Source organism: Coregonus clupeaformis, chromosome 9, assembly GCF_020615455.1.
Source record: "Coregonus clupeaformis isolate EN_2021a chromosome 9, ASM2061545v1, whole genome shotgun sequence".
In the NCBI taxonomy this organism is placed as follows: domain Eukaryota; kingdom Metazoa; phylum Chordata; class Actinopteri; order Salmoniformes; family Salmonidae; genus Coregonus; species Coregonus clupeaformis.
Window position 1 is genome coordinate 54618286 of NC_059200.1, and position 24443 is coordinate 54642728.

Here is a 24443-nt window from a genome sequence, read left to right on the forward strand (position 1 = left end):
TGATAGATAGTTGGAATTCAGCAGTCATAAAAGTATGCCTTATTTACTTTGAAAAACTACAAAATAGTAATTTTGTTAGACAGCATATGCAGCAGCTCTATAGAGATGAGATTACTTGGAATGAAATAATGGTCATTAAAATAAAACAAATGTAATTTACACAACTGAAGTATTTTATTAAAGTAAAGAAATGTCAATAAATGGTTAATGTGATAAGCAGTAATGAGCAGTCACTACCATCATGGGACTTTTATTAATTGTTTTATTCTGTTACAACATTCAACCTAAATAATTGAAACCGAAAACCGTGATTAATTTTTTAATAATTTAACAGAAACCGAACCGACCTATAAAAGCACTAATCGCTCAGCACTACTTAATTATCACACACTCGTAGCATACAGAGCCTAGTTTGAGGAGCAGAATGGCCTATCACCTGTCAGACCGCATGAGAGCACCTGTCAGACCGCATGAGAGCTGGTACTGGAGTGAAACATGCTTTTATAAGCCTAGTCATTGCACAACAAATAACTATTCTAAATGCAATCGCGTTTTTAAACTGTTGATGTTTTTAAACTGTTGATGATTAAAAAGAGCTGTTTTATCTCACAATCTTAACTCGTAATTAAGGCGCGCCTCCCATTCACCAGTGCATAGGCTATAGTCAACAGTAGGCAGGCTATCAGCATGTCACCCACCACTTTGCAATATGAACTTTAGGCAGTATAATTGTTAGAAACCTACGTTTCTAACAGAGATGTTAATCTGTCACATATGGAACTGCTCGCATTAGGTGCACTGTTTTAGAACTGTGATTTCCTACGAATTGCATTTTGGCAAATGTTTGAAAAATAAGTTTTATTAGCTTCTCCATTACAGCAGTTGCATGTTCAATAATAGGCTATAGCCCTTTGACTGTAAGACTTGCTATTGTTGCATGTTTTAATTAAGCTGTTAATGAAAAATTGCCATTCCTTGAATGCATGCATAATATTTTCTGTTGGTAATTTTACTGTTTGGAGACTAAAATTACATGGATAATCCACCCAACCCTCTAATTCCTATGATTAGAGGGTTGGGTGGTCCTCTGTAGCTCAATTGGTAGAGCATGGCGCTCGTAACGCCAGGGTAGTGGGTTCGATCCCCGGGACCACCCATACGTAAAAATGTATGCACATATGACTGTAAGTCGCTTTGGATAAAAGCGTCTGCTAAATGGCTAATAATAATAATAATAATAATAATTTTATTATTATTATTATTATTAAGTGTTTGTGGGTTTTGCAGCTCAAGTCGACTACAAAACCCACAATGCAATGCTCTCTCTGTGCTGGCTGCTAGGTAGCTAGCTAGCAAATGTAACTACATACAATAAAACCTACATGTGAAGGTGCTAGTGCTACTTACTGCATATGTAGTAAAATCGGCTAAACAAACTGCACTAACAATTTAGGAGTCTCACCGAGTTCAATTTGCAGTTCGCCTCTGCCCAGAGCCAGTGCAGAGTACGTTGCTATGGCAACAACGGCCCTTTCCCACAGACACACAGAGCTCATTGCGAGATGGTACTTGAAGGAGAAACTGTGTTGAATAATTTGGTACACTGTTTAGATTGAGCACATCTAAGCAAAATATATACTTTGTCATGACGATATACACGGATGGATGTGTTCTAGACAAGTATGCCCATACCATCTATTGCAGGGTTAGGCAACCCTGTTCCTGGAGTGCCGCAGGTACTACAAGATTTTGTCCCTACTAGGCACCACACTGAGCTACTTTGTTAATTGATCAGTTCAGTGATTGCCTAAATTCAACACACCTGGTCTTCCAGGTCGGTTAAATCAAAAACATGAAGGGCCTCCTGCACTCCAGGACTGGGATTTCGTGATTTTAGGGGCAAGGCCATTTGGCCTTCAAGAGGTGCCCAATCTGCCAGGGCCATTAACCACATTTTATACATTTATTTGAAAACCGAAAAACACTTGCTATTCCAATGACTGGAACGAACTGCAAAAATCTCTGAATCTGGAGACACTTATCTCCCTCACTAACTTTAAGCATCAGTTGTCAGAGCAGCTTACCGATCACTGCACCTGTACACAGCCCATCTGTAATTAGCCCACCTAACTACCTCATCCCCATATTGTTATTTATTTTGCTCATTTGATCCCCAGTATCTCTATTTGCACATCATCTTCTGCACATCTATCACTCCAGTGTTAATACTAAATTGTAATTATTTTGCACTATGGCCTATTTATTGCCTTACCTCCATAACTTACTACATTTGCACACACTGTATATAGATTTTATATTTTTCTATTGTGTTATTGACTGTACGTTTTTGTTTATACCATATGTAACTCTGTGTTGGTGTTTTTATCGCACTGCTTTGCTTTATCTTGGCCATGTCGCAGTTGTAAATGAGAACTTGTTCTCAACTGGCCTACCTGGTTAAATAAAGGTGAAAAAATAAATAAAAAATGTTCTCTGCTCATGGCTGCTCTGTGAGTAACCATAGCAACGCTCCGCTTGGGTCGCTCTGCTCAATGTAGAGACATGAGAGCAGTTAGCTTTTTTCATCACTCTAAACTCAGACAACTTAAGGCACATTATTATTTTCTGTGAAATAATCTCTCCTTATATTTGACGAGTTTGAAGCACTTCTGACACCATGTTATGATCTTAGTCAGATATGACTGTACTGCGTAGCAGTGCACGAGCAAATGGCTCAGCTTCAAAATGTAAGTGATACCCGAGACCTGACCGTACCCTAGTTATTGATGAAAAAACAGGCCCTACTTGGCCCTAACCCGATGTATAATGTTGAGGCCCAGTGACGGGAACCATGTAGCTATGACGCGTTCCTACACGATTTTCTGATTTCAGACGGACCACTTAGAAGTTTATTTTACCCACTGATAGAACATAGGCTTTCATTGAATTGATAGGAGTTTCATGATTTTTATTTCTGGGGGTGGATTATAACCCCCTAACCGTTTGTTGACAGGTTAATGAGGGTCGGTTAGTCGGCAGCAAAATTGACCGAAATGTGCATCCCTAGTGTGCGCCTTTTCATACATGGCTTGATGATATTGACTTTAAGACTGGTTGTCATACTTTGCTCAAGGATCATGCCTTTATTTCTTCAACACTTAGCTACACACAGTACTAAGTCAAGTTGTGTGTGTGTCTGCCTGCCTCTGCCCCCCACAGCATCACAGCATGTTGAAGCAGCAGGACCTGAACAACGCCATGATTGTGTCGTCCAGGGAGATGTTCAGCGCCCTGTCCCAGCTGGTGCCGTGCGTGGGCTGCAGGCGGAGTGTGGAGCGCCTCTTCTCCCAGCTGGTGGAGTCTGGGAACCCGGCTCTGGAGCCCCTCACTTTGAAGCCCATCGGCGTGCTCTCTGTCACCAAGGCCTGCGTGGCCGATGCAAACAAGCTGTACAACCTCTTCTACTTCCACGGGTGAGTGAGAACTGTCACAAGACAGACTACAAGAGTCTATTTCTTTATTCATACTTTATTGGCATGTCACAGAGTGCTTCTTGTGTAGCCTAACTTTTTATTGATTCTTTATTGACCTGTCATAAGACGGACTCATACTATTGATGTGGTCCATCTTTTATCCGTACTTTATTGGCCCATTTGCCTTAGAAACAATCTGTAAACTGTGCCCTTGATTGACAGCAGAAATATTACATACCATTTCTCGAGTCCCAGTAAGAATCAGCTGTATTTGTGTTTTGGAAGGTTTTTTTGTTTAGCTTATGTAAGTACTGATAAAATCTGACCACTTATGTTTTTATGGTAAGCTATTAGTTAGTGTTGTCACGATAGCAGAATTCTGAGTTCAATACCAGGTTTAGTATCACAATACTCTATACCCCTCAAACTCAACTTTGGACCTCGAAGCCAGTTCCACTGCCTTTCTTCATTGTTGCCCTCTAATCAGGGACTGATTTAGACCTGGGACACCAGGTGTGCGCAATTAACTATCAGGTGGAACAGAAAACCGTATTAGCCAAAGTCACAGAATGGCACTTGATCCAGACAGATCTTTTGAATTCAATATCATTACATATTTCTATTTATTTTTATGTATGCATTAATGAATCAATTATAACATCATACAATCAATTTGACTTTGGTAAAAAACGAACTACATAACATAATGGTAATCATTTATTTGAATGGTACAGTGCATTCGGAAAGTATTCAGACCCCTTCACTTTTTCCACATTTTATTAGTTACAACCTTATTCTAAAATGAAGTAATTGTTTTAGGGACAGGTTTTGAGAAATGTTTAGAAATGTATTACAAATAAAAGACAAACCTTATTTACACAAGTATTCAGACCCTTTGCTATGAGACTTGAAATTGAGCTCAGGTGCATCCTGTTTCCATTGATCATCCTGTTTCTACAACTTGATTGGAGTCCACCTGAGGTAAATTCAATTGATTGGACATGATTTGGAAAGGCACACACCTGTCTATATAAGGTCCCAATGTAGACAGTTCATGTCAGAGCAAAAACCAAGCCATGAGGGTACCAAAATGTCTGCAGCATTGAAGGTCCCCAAGAACACAGTGGCCTCCATTATTCTTAAATGGAAGAAGTTTGGAAACACCAAGACTCTTCCTAGAGCTTGCCGCCCGGCCAAACTGAGCAATCGGGGGAGAAGGGCCTTGGTCAGGGAGGTGACCAAGAACCCGATGGTCACTCTGACAGGTTCTTGGTCACTCTTGACAGAGCTCCAGAGTTCCTCTGTGGAGATAGGAGAACCTTCCAGAAGGACAACCATCTGTGCTGCACTCCACCAATCAGGCCTTTATGGTAGAGTGGCCAGACGGAAGGCACTCCTCAGTAAAAGGCACATGACAGCCCACTTGGAGTTTGCCAAAAGGCACCTAAAGGACTCTCAGACCATGAGAAACAAGATTATCTGGTCTGATGAAACCAAGATTGAACTCTTTGGCCTGAATGCCAAGCGTCATCGTCTGGAGGAAACCTGGCACCATCCCTACGGTGAAGCATGGTGGTGGCACCATCATGCTGTGGGGATGTTTTTCAGCGGCAGGGACTGGGAGTCTAGTTAGGATCGAGGGAAAGATGAATGGAGCAAAGTACAGAAAGATCCTTGATGAAAACCTGCTCCAGAGCACTCAGGACCTCAGACTGGGACGAAGGTTCACCTTCCAACAGGACAACGACCCTAAGCACACAGCCAAGACAACGTAGGAGTGGCTTCGGGACAAGTCTCTGAATGTCCTTGAGTGGCCCATCCAGAGCCCAGACTTGAACCCGATCGAACATCTCTGGAGAGACCTGAAAATAGCTGTGCAGCGACGCTCCCCATCCAACCTGACAGAGCTTGAGAGGATCTGCAGAGAAGAATGGGAGAAACTCCCCAAATACAGGTGTGCCAAGCTTGTAGCGTCATACCCAAGAAGACTCGAGGGTGTAATTGCTGCCAAAGGTGCTTCAACCAAGTATTGAGTAAAGGGTCTGAATACTTATGTAAATGTAATATTTAGGTTTTATTTTTAATACATTTGCAAAAATGTCTAAACCTGTTTTTGCTTTGTCATTATTGGGTATTGTGTGTAGATTAATGAGGGACAAAAACAATTTAAATAATTTTAGAATAAGGCTGTAACATAACAAAAAGTGAAGGTGTCTGAATACTTTCCGAATGCACTGTAAATCTCTAGTGTATTGATGAACTGGGTAAATCAAGATGTAGCAAAGGCCTATTTACAATACAGGTGAATGCATATTCAATAGGCGTGTGTGCATGTATTGAGTTGTTGAGCTTGTTTTGGCTGATTTCAAGGGGCTACAGATGTGTTTCCCTTCCATTTGTGACTTATTTTATTGTACTGGTCAACATTTGCATAGAAGAAGCAGTCTCTTCTTTGATAAAAGTGTGCGCTGTCTCTTCTAACCTCTACGGGATCTGTGTCCCGTATACGGGACGGTTGAGCTAACGTGCGCTAATGTGATTAGCATGACTGTTGTAAGTAACAGCAAACTTTCCAGGACATAGACATGTCTTACAGTGCCTTGGAAAAGTATTCATCCCCCTTGGCGTTTTTCCTATTTTGTTGCATTACAACCTGTAATTTAAATGGATTTTTATTTGGATTTCATGTAATGGACATACACAAAATAGTCAATTGGTGAAGTGAAATGAAAAAAATAACTTGTTTCAAAAAATTCTAAACAGTAAATAACGGAAAAGTGGTGCGTGCATATGTATTCACCCCCTTTGCTATGAAGCCCCTAAATAAGATCTAGTGCAACCAATTACCTTCAGAAGTCCTCTGTGGTACTCTGTAGCTCAATTGGTAGAGCATGGCGCTTGTAACGCCAGTGTAGTGGGTTCGATCCCCGGGACCACCCATACGTAAAAATGTATGCGCACATGAATGTAAGTCGCTTTGGATAAAAGCGTCTGCTAAATGGCATTTTAAAGTCACATAATTAGTTAAAGTACACCTGTGTGCAATCTGTCACATGATCTGTCACATGATCTCAGAATATATACACCTGTTCTGAAAGGGCCCAGAGTCTGCAACACCACTAAGCAAGGGGCACCACCAAGCAAGCAGCACCTTGAAGACCAAGGAGCTCTCCAAACAGGTCAGGGACAAAGTTGTGGAGAAGTACAGATCAAGGTTGGGTTATAAAAAAATATCCAAAAAGTTGAACATCCCACGGAGAACCATTTAAATCCATTATTAAAAAATTGAAAGAATATCGCACGACAACAAACCTGCCAAGAGGGCCGCCCACCAAAACTCACATATCAGGCAAGGAGGGCATTAATCAGAGAGGCAACAAAGAGACCAAAGATAACCCTGAAGGAGCTGCAAAGCTCCACAGCATAGATTGGAGTATCTGTCCATAGGACCACTTTAAGCCGTACACTCCACAGAGCTGGGCTTTACAGAAGAGTGGCCAGAAAAAAGCCATTGCTTAAAGAAAAAAATAAGCAAACACGTTTGGTGTTCGCCAAAAGGCATGTGGGAGACTCCCCAAACATATGGAGGTACTCTGGTCAGATGAGACTAAAATTGAGCTTTTTAGCCATCAAGCAAAACGCTATGTCTGGCGCAAACCCAACACCTCTCATCACCCTGAGAACACCATTCCCACAGTGAAGCATGGTGGTGGCAGCATCATGCTGTGGGATGTTTTTCATCGGCAGGGATTGGGAAACTTGTCAGAATTGAAGGAATGATGGATGGCGCTAAATACAGGGAAATTCTTGAGGGAAACCTGTTTCAGTCTTCCATCAGGACAATGACCCTAAGCATACTGCTAAAGCAACACTCGAGTGGTTTAAGGGGAAACATTTTAAATGTCTTGGAATGGCCTAGTAAATCCAATTGAGAATCTGGGGTATGACTTAAAGATTGCTGTACACCAGCGGAACCCAACCAACTTGAAGGAACTGGAGCAGTTTTGCCTTGAAGAATGGGCAAAAATCCCAGTGGCTAGATGTGCCAAACTTATAGAGTCATACCCCAAGAGACTTGCAGCTGTAATTGCTGCAAAAGGTGGCTCTACAAAGTATTGACTTTTGGAGGGTGAATAGTTATGCATGCTCAAGTTCTGTTGTTTTGTCTTATTTGTTGTTTGTTTCACAAAAAAAAATATTTTGCATCTTCAAATTGGTAGGCATGTTGTGTAAATCAAATGATACAAACCCTCCAAAAATCAATTTTTTAATTCCAGGTTGTAAGGCAACAAAATTGGAAAAATGCCAAGGGGGGGGGTGAATATTTTCGCAAGCCACTGTATATGGGCAGAAAGCTTAAATTCTTGTTAATCTAACTGCACTGTCCAATTTACAGTAGCTTTTACAGTGAAAGAATACCATGCTATTGTTTAAGGGGAGTGCACAATAAAAAGCGTATCACGGCAACTGGTTTGATACATTCACCTCTGAAGGTAAATAATGTACCTACATTCAGTAATCTTGGTCTGATTTGTTATCCTGAGGGTCCCAGAGATAAATTGTAGCATAGTTTTGTTTGATAAAATCAATTTTTATATTCAAATGTAGGAACTGGGTTCTACAGTTTGAACCCTTGCTGTCTCTGGCACCACACCCACCCGGCCATCGAGATGTGTCAAAGTTAGTGTATAAGCTAATAATCCGTCATGTGTGACATTCCTGGGCGTGTGTAAACTTACATTTTGTATTACAATATCATTTTTGTATGTTCTCTGTAGTTATGTACTTGAAAATGTATCAGTTGACCAATTCGGCACATTTGGGCAGACTTGATACAAAATAGTCCAGTATTGCAATGCTTCACTGGATCAATCTGAAACCTAAATTGCGCCTAAACTGCAATATTATATTGTGGCCTTTTCTCTTGCATTTCAAATATGATGGAACAAACAAAAAAATAGAAAACGCATGTTTTTTTGTTTGTATTATCTTCTACCAGATTTAATGTGTTATATTCTCCTACATTAATTTCACATTTCCACAAACTTCAAAGTGTTTCCTTCCAAATGGTATCAATAATATGCATATCCTTGCTTCAGGTCTGAGCTACAGGCAGTTAGATTTGGGTATGTCATTTTAGGCACAAAAAAAAAAAAAAAGGTTCCGATCCTTAAGAGGTTAAGAACAATGACATCATTCACACACTCAGTTTGAGGCATGACTGGGGGAAGACTTGAGGCGTTTTGCATTATTCAAGTATGTGAACGTCTTTGCAGCATAAGTGGTGATGCAGCCCAGACTCATAGTGAGTGCAATGATACCTCAGGACAGGCTAGAGCTAGCAATGTGTAAATGGAGCAGGCACGGTGCTCTCGCACTCGTAAGGGGACATTGGCTGCGCTGATAGACGGACTCTCAATCAGTAGCCGACATGAGACACGCTTGACAGAAGTACCGAAAGTAACAACAATTTGAGTACCGAACCCTTTTTCAGATTCTTGTATCGAAAGAAAGTACAGATGTTTCGGTATACTGTACAACACTACAGTATTAGTAAATGTGCCAGAAAGGAAAATGTTTTTTTGTTTTTTTTTGTAGGTCAAAGTTGAATGACATGATCGATGCCATTCCAAAAAGCAAAAAGAATAAACGCTGCCAGTTGCACTCCTTAGACACACACAAACCTAAGCCACTGGGGTGAGTCACATTAACATATACTATTTATCATCTATCTACAGTGCATTCTGAAAGTATTCAGACCTCTTGACTTTTTCCACATTTTGTTACGTTACAGCCTTATTCTGAAATGGATTAAATAAATAAAAATCCTCATCAATCTACACACAATAACCCATAATGATAAAAGCAAAAACAGATTTGTAGACATTTTTGCAAATTTATAAAAAATAAAATAAAAACAGAAATACCTTATTTACATAAGTATTCAGACCCTTTGCTATGAGACTCGAAATTGAGCTCCGATGCATCCTGTTTCCATTGATCATCCTTGAGATGTTTCTTCAACTTGATTGGAGTCTTGTATTGTATTGATTGGACATGATTTGGAAAGGCACACACCTGTCTATATAAGGTCCCACAGTTGAAAATGCATGTCAGAGCAAAAACCAAGCCATGAGGTCGGAGGTATTGTCCGTAGAGCTCCGAGACAGGATTGTGTCGAGGCACAGATCTGGAGAAGGGTACCAAAAAATGTCTGCAGCATTGAAGATCCCCAAGAACACAGTGGCCTCCATCATTCTTAAATGGAAGAAGTTTGGAACCACCTAGGCTCTTCCTAGAGCTGGCCAAACTGAGCAATCGTGGGAGAAGGGCCTAGGTGGTTCAGGGAGGTGACCAAGAACACAATGGTCACTCTGACAGAGCTCCAGAGTTCTTCTGTGAGATGGGAGAACCTTCCAGAAGGACAACCATCTCTGCAGCACTCCACCAATCAGGCCTTTATGGTAGAGTGGCCAGACGGAAGCCACTCCTCAGTAAAAGGATACATGACAGCCCGCTAGGAGTTTGCCAAAAGGCACCTAAAGACTCTCAGACCATGAGAAACAAGATTCTCTGGTCTGATGAAACCGAGATTGAACTCTTTGGCCTGAATGCCAAGCGTCATCGTCTGGAGGAAACCTGGCACCATCCCTACGGTGAAGCATGGTGGTGGCAGCGTCATGCTGTGGGGATGTTTTTCAGTGGCAGGGAGACTAGTCAGGATCGAGGGAAAGATGAACGGAGCAAAGTACAGCGAGATCCTTGACGAAAACCTGCTCCAGAGCGCTCAGGACCTCAGACTGGGGCGAAGGTTCACCTTCCAACAGTGCAACGACCCTAAGCACACAGCCAAGACAATGCAGGAGTGGCTTCGGGACAAATCTCAATGTCCTTGAGTGGCCCAGCCAGAGCCCGGACTTGAACCCGATCGAACATCTCTGGAGAAACCTGAAAATGCTGACACAGAGCTTGTGAGGATCTGCAGAGAAGAATGTGATAAACTCCCCAAATACAGGTGTCCACGCTTGTAGCTGTAATCGCTGCCAAAGGTGCTTCAACAAAGTACTGAGTAAAGGGTCTGAATTCTTATGTAAATGTAATATTTCAGTTTGAATTTTTTTATAAATGATAAATTCTAAAAACCTTTTTTTGCTTTGTCATTATGGGGTATTGTGTGTAGATTAATGAGGGAAAACTATTTAATACATTTTAGAATAAGGCTGTAACTTAACAATGTGAAAAAAGTTAAGGTGTCTGAATACTTTTCGAATGCACTGTAACTGCTGTATTGGACTTATTTGCAATATCGTGTATGACGATACAGTTCTTGAGGAAAAAGTTGTGAAGCCTGTTCTCTCAGTTCTGGTAAATTAAATGTAATCTGTATGTCCACCTATTGGTCATACCAGGGCCAGACTAGGCAATTTGAAGCTGTAGTAAGAGTAATTTATGATGTACAGTATTGAAGTGTCTTTGAGATGTCTGTATGAATCTTTAGAGGAGAAGGGAAGGCAGACAAAGGGCTAGGTTTAGAGAAAGACAAAGACGGAGGAGCGAAGAGAGACAGCAGATGTTACGTCACGTTTTACTTTGGACCCTTTCAGTCCCCCAGCAGGTATGCAGCAAAGCAAACACAGCTTGTTTGTTCAGAGTTTTTAAGTGACATTTCTGGATGCTAGCTAGTTAGCGCCAGTCTGAAGTAGTTGAGTTCATTGTCAGGATCAAAAGTAAAATACTTTCTTGAGTTGAAGCACATTTTAATCAGGATTTGTCCAATGAATACTTGCCGATGTTAAGTCGGCATGCCTGTCTTGTTCGTCACCTCTATTGTGAAGCTGACTTGATATGTTTGTCTTTCGAAAGAATGTGTTTGATTGATGTGTGTCGTGCTTGATGTTAACCAAGGTGGTTTGCTGCTCACAGGGGAAGCTGGATGGATGTGTGGGAGCTCATGTCTCAGGAGTGCAGGGATGAGGTCGTTCTGATCGACAGTGCCTGCCTCCTGGAAACCCTGGAAACATACTTGCGCAAACACAGGTAAGTTAGAGTAATGTTACTTATGCAACTGCACCTTAATGTAACTTAGACTGTGAAAATAAATGTTACTACTACAATGTTTTCCTTTTGTCCCTTCTCTCTTCCTTTCAGGTTCTGTACTGACTGCAAGAACAAGGTACTGAGAGCGTACAACATCCTGGTCGGGGAGCTGGACTGCACAAAAGAGAAGGGATACTGCGCTGCGTTGTACGAGGGTTTTCGCTGCTGCCCCCACGAGCACCACGTCCACGTCTGCTGCGAGACCGACTTCATCGCACACCTCCTGGGCCGGGCCGAGCCCGAGTTCGCCGGAGGTTACGAGTATGTAAACTGCTACTTTTTCCTATGTTCTATAATCTATGTTCTGTAAACACATGTAGTAACCTAGGAGTAGTAGTAGTGAAGTATGCTAAAATCATCTGGTATCCTTCTGATATACTAGCTTAGTTATAGTTTTTCCATTACCTTTTGTTTGCTTGTTAAAGACCACATAGAAGTAAAATGCTAATTTTCACAACAAAACTCCTGCCGTCTCTTCTTAGACGTAGAGAACGGCACGCTAAGACCATTGACATTGCACAAGAGGAAGTGTTGACCTGCCTGGGCATCCACCTGTATGAGCGGCTGCACAGAATCTGGCAGAAGCTGAGGGCAGAGGAGCAAACCTGGCAGATGCTCTTCTACCTCAGCATCGACGCTCTACGCAAAAGCTTTGAGGTTGGTTTGTTTTTGTTTTTTTATGATCACATTTTTATAGATTTCTTTCCACCCAACATCATACAAAAAAGAACACCAACGAGCAAGCTTTGAGGTTTGTTGTACAATGCCAGCATGACATAATAACAACAAGTTGAAGTGACATGTATCAGACATATTTGTTGATGGAAGTGATGTATTTGTATTTATTAAGGATCCCCATTAGCTGCTGCCAAGGAAGCAGCTACTCTTCCTGGGGTCCAGCAACATTAAGGCAGTTATATACAATTTAAGATATTACATTTCATAACTTTTCACAACACATTGTGTGCCCTCAGGCCACTACTCTACTACCACATATCTACAATACAACATCCATGTGTACGTGTGTATAGTGCGTGTGTTATCATATGTATGCGTGTGCCTGTGTGTGTGTCTCTTCACAGGCCCCGCTGTTGCATAAGGTTTATTTTTATCTGTTTTTTAAAATCTGATTCTACTGCTTGCATCAGTTACCTGATGTGGAATAGAGTTCCATGTAGCCATGGCTCTACAGTCTTGGTCAAAAGTTTTGAGAATGACACAAGTATTGGTCTTCACAAAGTTCGCTGCTTCAGTGTTATGAGATATTTTTGTCAGATGTTACTATGGTATACTGAAGTATAATTACAAGCATTCCATAAGTGTCAAAGGCTTTTATTGACAATTACATTAAGTTTATGCAAAGAGTCAATATTTGCAGTGTTGACCCTTCTTTTTCAAGACCTCTGCAATCCGCCCTGGCATGCTGTCAATTAACTTCTGGGCCACATCCTGACTGATGGCAGCCCATTCTTGTATAATCAATGCTTGGAGTTTGTTCGAATTTGTGGGTTTTTGTTTGTCCACCCGCCTCTTGAAGATCGACCACAAGTTCTCAATGGGATTAAGGCCTGGGGAGTTTCCTGGCCATGGACCCAAAATGTCAATGTTTTGTTCCCCGAGCCACTTAGTTATCACTTTTGCCTTATGGCAAGGCGCTCCATCATGCTGAAAAAGGCATCGGTTGTCACCAAACTGTTCTTGGATGGTTGGGAGAAGTTGCTCTCAGAGGATGTGTTGGTACCATTCTTTATTCATGGATGTGTTCTTAGGCAAAAATGTGAGTGAGCCCACTCCCTTGGCTGAGAAGCAACCCCCACACATGAATGGTCTCAGGATGCTTTACTGTTGGCATGACACAGGACTGATTGTAGCGCTCACCTTGTCTTCTCCGGACAAGGTGTTTTCTGGATGCTCCAAACAATCGGAAAGGGGATTCATCAGAGAAAATGACTTTACCCCAGTCCTCAGCAGTCCAATCCCTGTACCTTTTGCAGAATATCAGTCTGTCCCTGATGTTTTTTCCTGGAGAGAAGTGGCTTCTTTGCTGCCCTTCTTGACACCAGGCCATCCTCTAAAAGTATTCGCCTCACTGTGCGTGCATATGCACTCACACCTGCCCGCTGCCATTCCTGAGCAAGCTCTGCACTGGTGGTGCCCCGATCCTGCAGCTGAATCAACTTTAGGAGACGGTCCTGGCGCTTGCTGGACTTTCTTGGGCGCCCTGACGCCTTCTTCACAACAATTGAACCTCTCTCCTTGAAGTTCTTGATGATCCGATAAATGGTTGATTTAGGTGCAATCTTACTAGCAGCAATATCCTTGCCTGTGAAGCCCTTTTTGTGCAAAGCAATGATGACGGCACGTGTTTCCTTGCAGGTAACTATGGTTAACAGAGGAAGAACAATGAGTTCAAGCACCACCCTCCTTTTTAAAGCTTCCAGTCTGTTATTCTAACTCAATCAGCATGACAGAGTGATCTCCAGCCTTGTCCTCGTCAACACTCTCACCTGTGTTAACGAGAGAATCACTGACATGATGTCAGCTGGTCCTTTTGTGGCAGGGCTGAAATGCAGTGTAAATGTTTTTTGGGGATGAAGTTAATTTTCATGGCAAAGAGGGACTTTGCAATTAATTGCAATTCATCTGATCACTCTTCATGACATTCTGGAGTATATGCAAATTGCCATCATCAAAACTGAGGCAGCAGACTTTGTGAAAATTAGTATTTGTGTCATTCTCAACTTTTGACCACGACTGTATGTAGTAATGTGCGCCTCTCATTGTCTGTTCTGGACTTTGGGATTGTGAAGATACCTCTGGTGGCATGTCTTGTGGGGTATGCATGGGTGTCTGAGCTGTGTGATAGTAGTTTTAACAGACACCTCGGTGCATTGGGCTCCCGAGTGGCACAGTGGTCTAAGGCACTGCATCTCAGTGGTCACTACAGACCCCCTGGTTCGATTCCAGGCTGTATCACAACCGGCCGTGATTGGGAGTCCCATAGGGCGGCGCACAATTGGCCCAGCGTCGTCTGGGTTTGGCCGGTGTAGGCCGTCATTGTAAATAAGAATTTGTTCTTAACTGACTTGCCTAGTTAAATAAAGGTAAAAAATATATAAAATAAATTCAGCATGTCAATACATACAAAATGTCAATCTCTCCTCTACTTTGAGCCATGAGAGATTGACATGCATATTATTCATGTTATCGCTCCGTGTACATTTAAGTGCCAGCCGTGCTGCCCTGTTCTGAGCCAATTGTCCCTCTTTGTGGCACCTGACCACATGACTGGACAGTAGTCCAGGTGCATCAAAACTAGGGCCTGTAGGACCGGCCTCGTTCATAATGTTGTTAAGAATGTAGAGCAGCGCTTTATTTTGGACAGACTTCTCCACATCTTAGCTACTGTTGCATCAACATGTTTTGACCACGAGTTTACAATCCAGGGTTACTCCAAGCAGTTGAGTCACCTCAACTTGCTCAATTTCCACATTATTCATTACAAGATTTAGTTGAGGTTTAGTTAAGGATTTGTCCCGAATAAAATTCTCTTAGTTTTTGTAATATTTAGGACTAAATTATTTCTTGCCACCCACTCTGAAAATGACTGCAGCTCTTTGTTAAATGTTACAGTAATTTCACTCGCTGTAGTAACTGACGTGTATAGTGTTGAGTCATTCACATACAAATACACACTAGCTTTACTCAAAGCATTAATAATGGTTGAAAAAAGTAAGGGGACTAGACAGCTGCCCTGGGGAATTCCTGATTCTACCTGGATTATGTTGGAGAGGCTTCCATTAAAGAACACCCTCTGTGTTCTGTTAGACAGGTAACTCTGTATCCACAATATAGCAGGCGATGTAAAGCCATAACACATACATTTTTCCAGAAGCACACTATGATCGATGATGTCGAAAGCCGTACTGAAGTCTAACAAAAGAGCTCTCACAATCTTTTTATCATCAATTTCTCTCAGCCAATCATCATTCATTTGTGTAAGTGCTGTGCTTGTTGAATGTCCTTCCCTATAAACGTGCTGAAAGTCTGTCAATTTGTTTACTGTAAAACTGCATTGTATCTGGTCAAACACAACCTTTTATTAATGACAGGCCAATGGTGATTTTAAAACAGTTAGAATTTAATGGCAGTGATAGGAGAACTGAGGATGGCTCAACATTGTTGTTACTCCACAATACTAACGTAATTGACAGAGTGAAACAAAACATGACACTAAAGTAATACTGGCAAAGCAACAAACTTTTTGCCCTGAATACAAAGTGTTATGTTTGGGGCAAATCCAATACAACACATTACTGAGTACCACTCTCCATATTTTCAAGCATAGTGGAGGCTGCATCATGTTATGGGTATGCTTGTAATCATTAAGGACTGGGGAGTTTTTCAGGATAGAAACAGAATGGAGCTAAGCACAGGCAAAATCCTAGAGGAAAACCTGGTTCAGTCTGCTTTCCATCACACTGGGAGATGAGTTCACCTTTTCAGCAGGACAATAACCTAAAACACAAGGCCAATTCTACACTGGAATTGCTTACCAAGAATACAGTGAATGTTTGAGTGGCAGAGTTAGTTTTTACTTAAATCTGCTTGAAAATGATTGTCTAGGAATCATCAACATCCAATTTGACAGAATTGGAAGAATTTCAACATTCAATTTTTATAACCTTTTTATTTAGCCAAATTAATTTTACTATAACGACCTGTTAACACCCATTTCCCCAGATGGCGGTGGAGAAGGTGCAAGGCATCAGTCGTTTGGAGCAGTTGTGTGAAGAGCTGTCTGAGGAGGAGAGGGCCAAGGAGCTGAAGCAGGAGAAGAAGAGGCAGAAGAAGAAGAACAGACGAAAGAACAAGTGCGGCTTCGACATGTCCGAGGGCAAGGAGAAGAGCCTGGATGAGGTAATCCTTTATCTTTTTCTCCTCTCTAACACACGACAGGAGCACTAAGGCAGCATGACAACAGGGAAATACCACTGAGTCTGTTATATCCCCACATGCCCTTGTCTGGCATACTTGTTCCGCATTATGTGGTTAACCTTATCCATGCTCTTCATTGTCAAGCTAACCATGTTATTGCTAGATTACTAAAGCATTCTATTTGTGACCTTTTTATTATTCACACACTCAGTGTTTGTCACAAAATGGCATCCATAGGTTTGAATAGCAAAAAATAGCTTTCAAATGGTCAGACAGTGTTTGTAAGTCCATAACTCTCCCTGCCAATAACACTGCCACATAGAGCTGACCACATTTAGTTGACTGGTATATTTATTGTTTTTGGGTCGATAGGCTGTTGGTCGGCCAAGATTTTTTTTTTTTGTTGAGCAGTCACAAATGTATATTATTTTTGTTATGGCACACAAGACGCCTGTCTGAGTGGACTAATCCATTGCGGAGGCCGCGGGGATGGCACACCAGTAGTAGGCCCACATTTACCGTTAATTCCCATAATTTCTAATCTACAATGTTTGTTAGGTTACTGTAATTTCTGTTAATGCATTCAATATATTATTATTATTATTATTATTATTATTATTATTAGTCTTATCATTCTCATTGTAGGAGTGGACACGTTGTTTGCAGAGCACACAACTTATGCTACACTTGTGAGAAACAGGTTTTGGTTTATTTCATTCCATTTACGATTACGCAACTGATTACACATTAAAAAAAGGCCTAGGCTACCTGGCCTGCGTGCAAATGTAGGCCTATAAATGTGCCCATCTGGGGATCTGATACTATGTCTGATTGTCTTAACTCACCATCACTGTGGAGCTTCTCAAAGTAATTTTTTCTTTGCGTCAAACAGCAAGTAAACAAAGTCTGTTTTTACATCCATTGAGAATGACAATAGTTCCTCAACATGGCCTATTTGAAAAATATTTCCAGCTCTCTCCCTTTCGATAATCACTCATTATGAAAGGGGGAAAAAATGTCATGCTCTGATCCGGTGTAAACGTCATAAAATAAGCCTACCTGATTACTTCTTATCCCTTGCGCAAATGGCCTACAGCTGTGTCTGTCTGTCAGGAGTTCACTGGCTCGGGAAACTCTGAGGGCCCAGAATATTTTATACTATGTTGTAAGTTTGCTAGGATGAGCTTCGGGTAGGACCAAGTTTATAGTTGATATAATGTTTCAAGTTCCTTGCAGACAGGCCATGCGTAGCCAATGTGATTTACAGGATATTTATTTTTATCAGGATATTTTCTACCTGCAATGTTTTGATTTGTTGGCGTTATGTAGGCTATTTACATATTGGCAATGGCAATAGAAGTTACTTTTAGATTTGTATCATTTTAATTTAGAACTTTGATTAACCACATGACATTGATTTTGAGATATGAAGCTTATTTTTTATTTTTGTTTTATTTTTTTATAGGATGGGGACTTTTATTATAAGTGAAACTGTTCCACAAAAATGTGCATATGAAAATCACAACTGGCACGCAAATCAGTAGAAATGGTAAGATAAATTGCCACACCAAATGGAAAAGGTTGCCGACCTCTGGTGTAGCCTATTACCAGCCACTTCAGGAGCATAACGGCAGAAGGCCAGCAGCAGCGGGCAGTGGGAGGGGGAGGAGGGTCGAGAACAGGGCACAGATTCACTAAACACTTCTTACGCAAAAAAATAAGAAGTTCATAAGATGTAAGTGCAATTCCTCAACAATATCTTAAGATTGAATGATTTTCTTACGAACTACTCATAACTTCTTACAAATCTTCTTAAGATGTTTGTTGCTAGGCAACCATTTTAGCTATCTAGTTAGTAATGGCAATCATGTTAGCATATTTCTTACTGAGATTACTGTTGTAAAACATGTTCTTGGGTTTAAAATAATCAATATATGGCTATATTGATCTCTGGCTCTAGTAATTTGTCTTACTTTAAGCACTGTGATTTAAAAATTATCAGACAAGCTCAGTAGCCTACATATATAGTTGATTTGAATAAAACATGGGGTGTGTCTATATATGGAAAAATACATGTTTAAAAATGTAGACCAATTGATTATTAGAAAGAACAGACGACTCGGGTCTACAACATTTATTTTATTTTTGTCTGGGACAGCCCTATTGCCACCCCTTTCTGTGGTCCTCCCATTTTTAGCAATATAATACTTTTCTATGTCATTTTCTGTGCTCCCCCATACAGGGTTCATTAGAGTCTGTGGAGAGAAGCGGCTGCAAGGCCTGTGGAAGACCAGAGGAGCAGGGTCATGTCGGCTGTGTGGAGGTGGTCGTCACCAGCAACGAGAGCACTACTTCCTGCAGCTGCCCAGACGGCACCGTACCCAAAGTCAAGAAAGGTAAAGCTGACACCACCGTCCAACCATCACCCAAGATCAGACATCTGACCCTGGGTAAGATCAATCTTACCAATGTTGGCTAATACTGAAATGTATTTATTTTATACATTTTATTTGACAGGAACCATGTACAATTGAAACTTAAATCTCAGAGGAAATGTTATGTATTATACCAGAAATGGCTAGATAGCTAATTTTAATCTTAAGTCCCCATTTGATGAATTCACTTAAAAATCATTAAACTAGTTATTTTACTTTTTTAGCCTCTAGGGGCATAGTTTTAAAAGCTGATGTAGTAGTGTGCCTAGTCAATATTTTTTGAATTTGTCGACCACCTGACCAAATTGGCGCAAATTTTCGAACTAGCTACCCTGTTCTCAGAGTCTCTGACACAGTTTAGCTACATATGGACAGGTGGCTGATTCGCAAAAATAAAGACAATCCAACCATTAATGAGGGTGAATCTACAACTATAGCTACAACTGATGAACCGCCATCTGATAATGACACTGAGCTTAGGCCGAGCGAGAGGCCGGCGGGAGAGACCCTAGTGCCAGTGGGAAAGAAGCGCAAGGATAAGCTGGCCCTCTCGAATTCAGCAAAGCGACGGAGATATCAAGATGATTACATTCAGTATGGTTTCACGTGTCATGGTCAATGGGGATCCACATCCACAATGTGTTTTGTGGATGTGCTAGCAAATGGCAGTTTGAAGCCAGTGAAACTGAAGAGACATTTACACACCAATGAGCAAAAGAGCAAGATTTGCTTGGCCAAAAGCAGGTACTGACCACACAGACGACAACCACTACCAAAGCCCAAGATGCTTCTTATGAAGTGTCATATCTCATTGCAAAATCAAAAAGCTACACACTATTGGTGAGACTCTCATTCTCCCCGCAGCAATAGCAATGTGTCAAGCTATGCATGGTGAGAAAATAGCAAGTCAGCTTAAACAAATTCCGCTGTCTGATAACACTGTTGCCCAGCGAATAGATGATATTGCAAAAGACACAAGTCAGCTTATTGATTGAATCAAAAAAAGTGGTACATTTGCTCTACAACTAGATGAATCGATATAGATAGATAGATAGATAGATAGATATCTCTATCTCTCTCGCATCCAGTTCAGCTTCTCGTATTCATCAGATACTGCTATGAGGGTAAACTACATGAAGATGTGTGAATTTGCAGTGCACTTGAGGGGACATGAACGGGACAGGATATATTCAGCAAACTTGATGAAAAAATGCGGGAAGGAGGTGTGTTGGGAGAAGTGTGCACAGATGGGGCTGGTGCTATGATGGGTAAACATAAGGGTCTGAAGGCAAAGGTACAAGCCGTTGCACCACACGTAGTATTCGCTCATTGTGTTATATACATTGAAGATCTTGCTTCCAAGGCCGTTGAGAACTTCATAAAGGCACGCCCCATGAATACGAGACTGTTTTCTGACCTGTGCAAAGAAATGGGATCTGAGCACATCATTACTGTTGCATACTGAGGTCAGGTGGGTCTCGTGAAGTGCTGCTGCGTCTATTTGAAATGAGAGCTGAAGTGTGCCTATTCCTACTGGATACAGTCGCCCTATGTAGAATGCCTGACTGATCTTAAATGGCTGGCAAACCTAGCCTACTTGGCAGACATTATTGATAGAATGAATAGACTTTAACATGACACTACAAGGCCCAAATACCAACATTGTCATTGGCTGACAAAGTTGAGGGGTTTGTGAAGAAGCTGGAGCACTGGGCAGTGCGAGTGGAGGAGGGGAGTGTGGAGATGTTCACTGGACTCCATTTGCTTCAGGAGAATGATCTGCACCTGGATGATGCGACAAAGGCAAGGATCGCTCATCACCTCCAAGGACTAATTGGACATTTCAGGAGGTACTTTCAAGAGGAGTCGTACAAAAACCACGACTGGATCCCGACAACCGTTGATTGCCACCCACCGCTGGCAGTTACCTGTCATCGGAGCTACAGGACTCACTCTTGGAACTATCCAGTGACAGGACCCTGCGCGCAGCCTTTGCCACAACCCAACTGGATGAATTTTGGCTGTCAATCGCAGGTGGATACCCAGAATTTCTGACATGGACTGACCAGGTGAATCCAGGTGAAGGCTATAATCCCTTTTTGATGTCAGTTGTTAAATCCACTTCAATCAGTGTAGATGAAGGGAAGGATTTTTAAGCTTTGAGACAATTGAGCCATGGATTGTGTATGTCTATGCAATTCAGTGGGTGATTGGTAAAGACCAAATATTTGAGTGCCTTTGAGCAGGGTATGGTAGTAATTTAGGTGCCAGATGCACTGGTTTGTGTCAAGAACTGCAACGCTGCTGGGTTTTTCACGCTCAACTGTTTCCCGTGTGCATCAACAATGGTTCACCACCCAAAGGACATCCAACCAACTTGACACAACTGTGGGAAGCATTGGAGTCAACAAGGCCAGTATCCCAGTGGAATGCTTTTGACACCTTCTTGAGGTCATTCCCCGGTGAATTGAGGCTGGTCTGAGGGCAAAATATTAGGAAGGTGTTCCATATACAGTGCATTCGGAAAGTATTCAGACCCCTTGACTTTTTCCATATTAAGTTACAGCCTTATTCTAAATTGGATTAAAAACACACAATACCCCATAATGACAAAGCGAAAACAGGTTTAGAAATGTTTGCACATTTATTAAAAATAAAAAAACATACCTTATTTACATAAGTATTCAGACCCTTTGCTATGAGACTCGAAATTGAGCTCAGGTGCATCCTGTTTCCATTGATCATCCTTGAGATGTTTCTACAACTTTATTAGAGTCCACCTGTGGTAAATTCAATTGATTGGACATGATTTGGAAAGGCACACACCGGTCTATATAAGGTCCCACAGTTGACAGTGCATGTCAGAACAAAAACCAAGCCATGACGTCGAAGGAATTGTGTCGAGGCAGAGATCTGGGGAAGGGTACCAAAAACAATTCTGCAGCATTGAAGGTCCCCAAGAACAGTGGCCTCCATCATTCTTAAATGGAAGAAGTTTGGAACCACCTAGGCTCTTCCTAGAGCTTGCCGCCCGGCCAAACTGAGCAATCGGGGGAGAAGGGCCTTGGTCAGGGAGGTGACCAAGAACCCGATGGTCACTCTGACAGAGCTCCAGAGTTCGTCTGTGGAGATGGGAGAACCTTCCAGAAGGACGACCACTGTGCAGCACTCCACCAATCAGGCCTTTATGGTAGAGTGGCCAGACGGAAGCCACTCCTCAGTTAAAGGCACATGACAGCCGGCTTGGAGTTTGCCAAAAGGCACCTAAAGGTCTCTCAGACCATGAGAAACAAGATTCTCTGGTCTGATGAAACCAAGATTGAACTCTTAGGCCTGAATGCCAAGCGTCATCGTCTGGAGGAAACCTGGCACCATCCCTACGGTGAAGCATGGTGGTGGCACCATCATGCTGTGGGGATGTTTTTCAGTCTCTGAATGTCCTTGAGTGGCCCAGCCAGAGCCCGGACTTTAACCTGATCTAACATCTCAGGAGAGACCTGAAAATAGGTATGCAGTGATGCTCCCCATCCTACCTGACAGAGCTTGAGAGGATCTGCAGAGAAGAATTGGAGAAACCCCCCAAATACAGGTGTGCCAAGCTTGTAGCGTCATACCCAAGAAGACTCAAGGCTGTAATCGCTGCCAAAGGTGCTTCAACAAAGTACTGAGTAAAGGGTCTGAATACTTATGTAAATGTGATTAATTCTGTTATTATTATTATATATTTTTTCTAAAAACCTGTTTTTGCTTTGTCATTATGGGGTGTTTGTAGATTGAGGGGAAAAAACAATTTTAATCAATTTTAGAATAAGGTTGTAATGTAAACAAAATGTGGAATAAGTCTGAATACTTTCCGAATGCAGTGTATGTGTATATCTATCTATATCACTGGCCTACGCACAATACCCCATAATGTAAAAGTGGAATTGTTTTTCGAAATTTTAACAAATTCATGAAAAGCTGAGATGTCTTGAGTCTAAGTATTCAACCACTTTGTTATGGCAAGCCTACAGTAAATAAGTAAAGGAGTAAAAATGTGCTCAACAAGTCACACAATAAATAGCAATAATAGTGTTTAACATGCTTTTTGAATGACTACCTCCTCTCTGTACCCCACACATACAATTATCAGTAAGGTTCCTCAGTCGCGCAGTACATTTCAAACTGATTCAACCACAAAGACCAGGGAGGTTTTCCAATGCCTCGCAAAGAGGCACCTATTGATAGATGGGTAAAAATAGAAAAGCAGACATTTGAATATCCCTTTGAGCATGATGAAGTAATGAATTACACTTTAGATGGTGTATCAATACACCCAGTCACTACAAAGATACAGGCGTCCTTCCTAACTCAGTTGCCAGCGAGGAAGGAAACCGCTCAGGGATTTCACCATGAGGCCAATGGTAATTTTAAAACGGTTAGAATGTAATGGCTGTGATAGGAGAACTGAGGATGGCTTAACATTGTTGTTACTCCACAATACTGATCTAATTGACAGAGTGAAAAGAAGGAAGCTTGTACAGAATACAAAATATTCCAAAACATATGCATCCTGTTTGCAACAAGGCACTAAAGTAATACTGCAAAAAATGTGGCAAAGCAATTCACTTTTTGTCCTGAATACAAAGTATGTTTGGGGCAAATCCAATACAACACATTACTGAGTACCACTCTCCATATTTTCAAGCATAGTGGTGGCTGCATCATGTTATGGGTGTGCTTGTAATCATTTAGGACTGGGGAGGTTTTCATGATCGAAACGGAATGGAGCTAAGCACAGGCAAAATCCTAGAGGAAAACCTGGTTCAGTCTGCTTTCCACCAGACACTGGGAGATTAATTCACCTTTCAGTAAGACAAAGGCCAAATCTACACTGGACTTGCTTACCAAGACGACATTGAATGTTCACTAGTGGCCGAGTTATAGTTTTGACTTAAATCTGCATAAATCTATGGCAAGACTTAAATGGTTGTCCCTAGCAATGATCAACAAGCAATTTGACAGAGTTTTAAGAATTTTGAAAAGAGTAATGCGCAAATGTCGCACAATCCAGTTGTGGTAAGCTCTTATAGACTTACCCAGAAAGACTCACAGTTCTAATATGTATTGACTTAGGGGGTTGAATACTTATTTATTCAAGAGATATTAGTGTTTTTTGTGTAGATCGGTGACAAAAAGACAATTTAGATTTGTTTTAATCCCACTTTGTAACAAATGGTGTGAATACTTCCTGAAGGGAGGTAACTGCCAAAATAAAGAAACGCCAACAGAGTCTTAATAGGGCGTTGGGTCACCACGAGCCGCCAGAACAGCTTCAATCTGCCTTGGCATAGATTCTACAAGTGTCTGGAACTCTTAGAGGGGTGCGATGCCATTCTGCCACGAGAAATTCCATCATTTGGTGTTTTGTTGATGGTGGTGGAAAACCCTGTCTCAGGCACCGCTGCAGAATCTCCCATAAGTGTTCAATTAGAGTGAGATATAGTAACTGAGGGAGGCA

General features: G+C 41.6%; 1 protein-coding gene across 6 annotated transcripts in view; it reads left to right on the plus strand.

Moving 5' to 3' along the window:
- The window catches only part of LOC121574102 (gametogenetin-binding protein 2), a 34797-nt gene that overhangs the window by 3176 nt on the left and 7178 nt on the right, over nt 1–24443 (plus strand). For 5 of the 6 annotated variants that reach the window (XM_041886703.2, XM_041886702.2, XM_041886708.2 and 2 more), the window contains exons 4-11: nt 3220–3473; nt 9072–9170; nt 10972–11088; nt 11397–11510; nt 11622–11831; nt 12053–12227; nt 16314–16490; nt 18751–18904. In XM_041886703.2, the coding sequence (XP_041742637.1) occupies nt 3220–3473; nt 9072–9170; nt 10972–11088; nt 11397–11510; nt 11622–11831; nt 12053–12227; nt 16314–16490; nt 18751–18904 (1300 nt within the window). The remainder of the gene's footprint in view (nt 1–3219; nt 3474–9071; nt 9171–10971; nt 11089–11396; nt 11511–11621; nt 11832–12052; nt 12228–16313; nt 16491–18750; nt 18905–24443) is intronic. The other variant, XM_041886706.2, reaches the window with a different exon arrangement.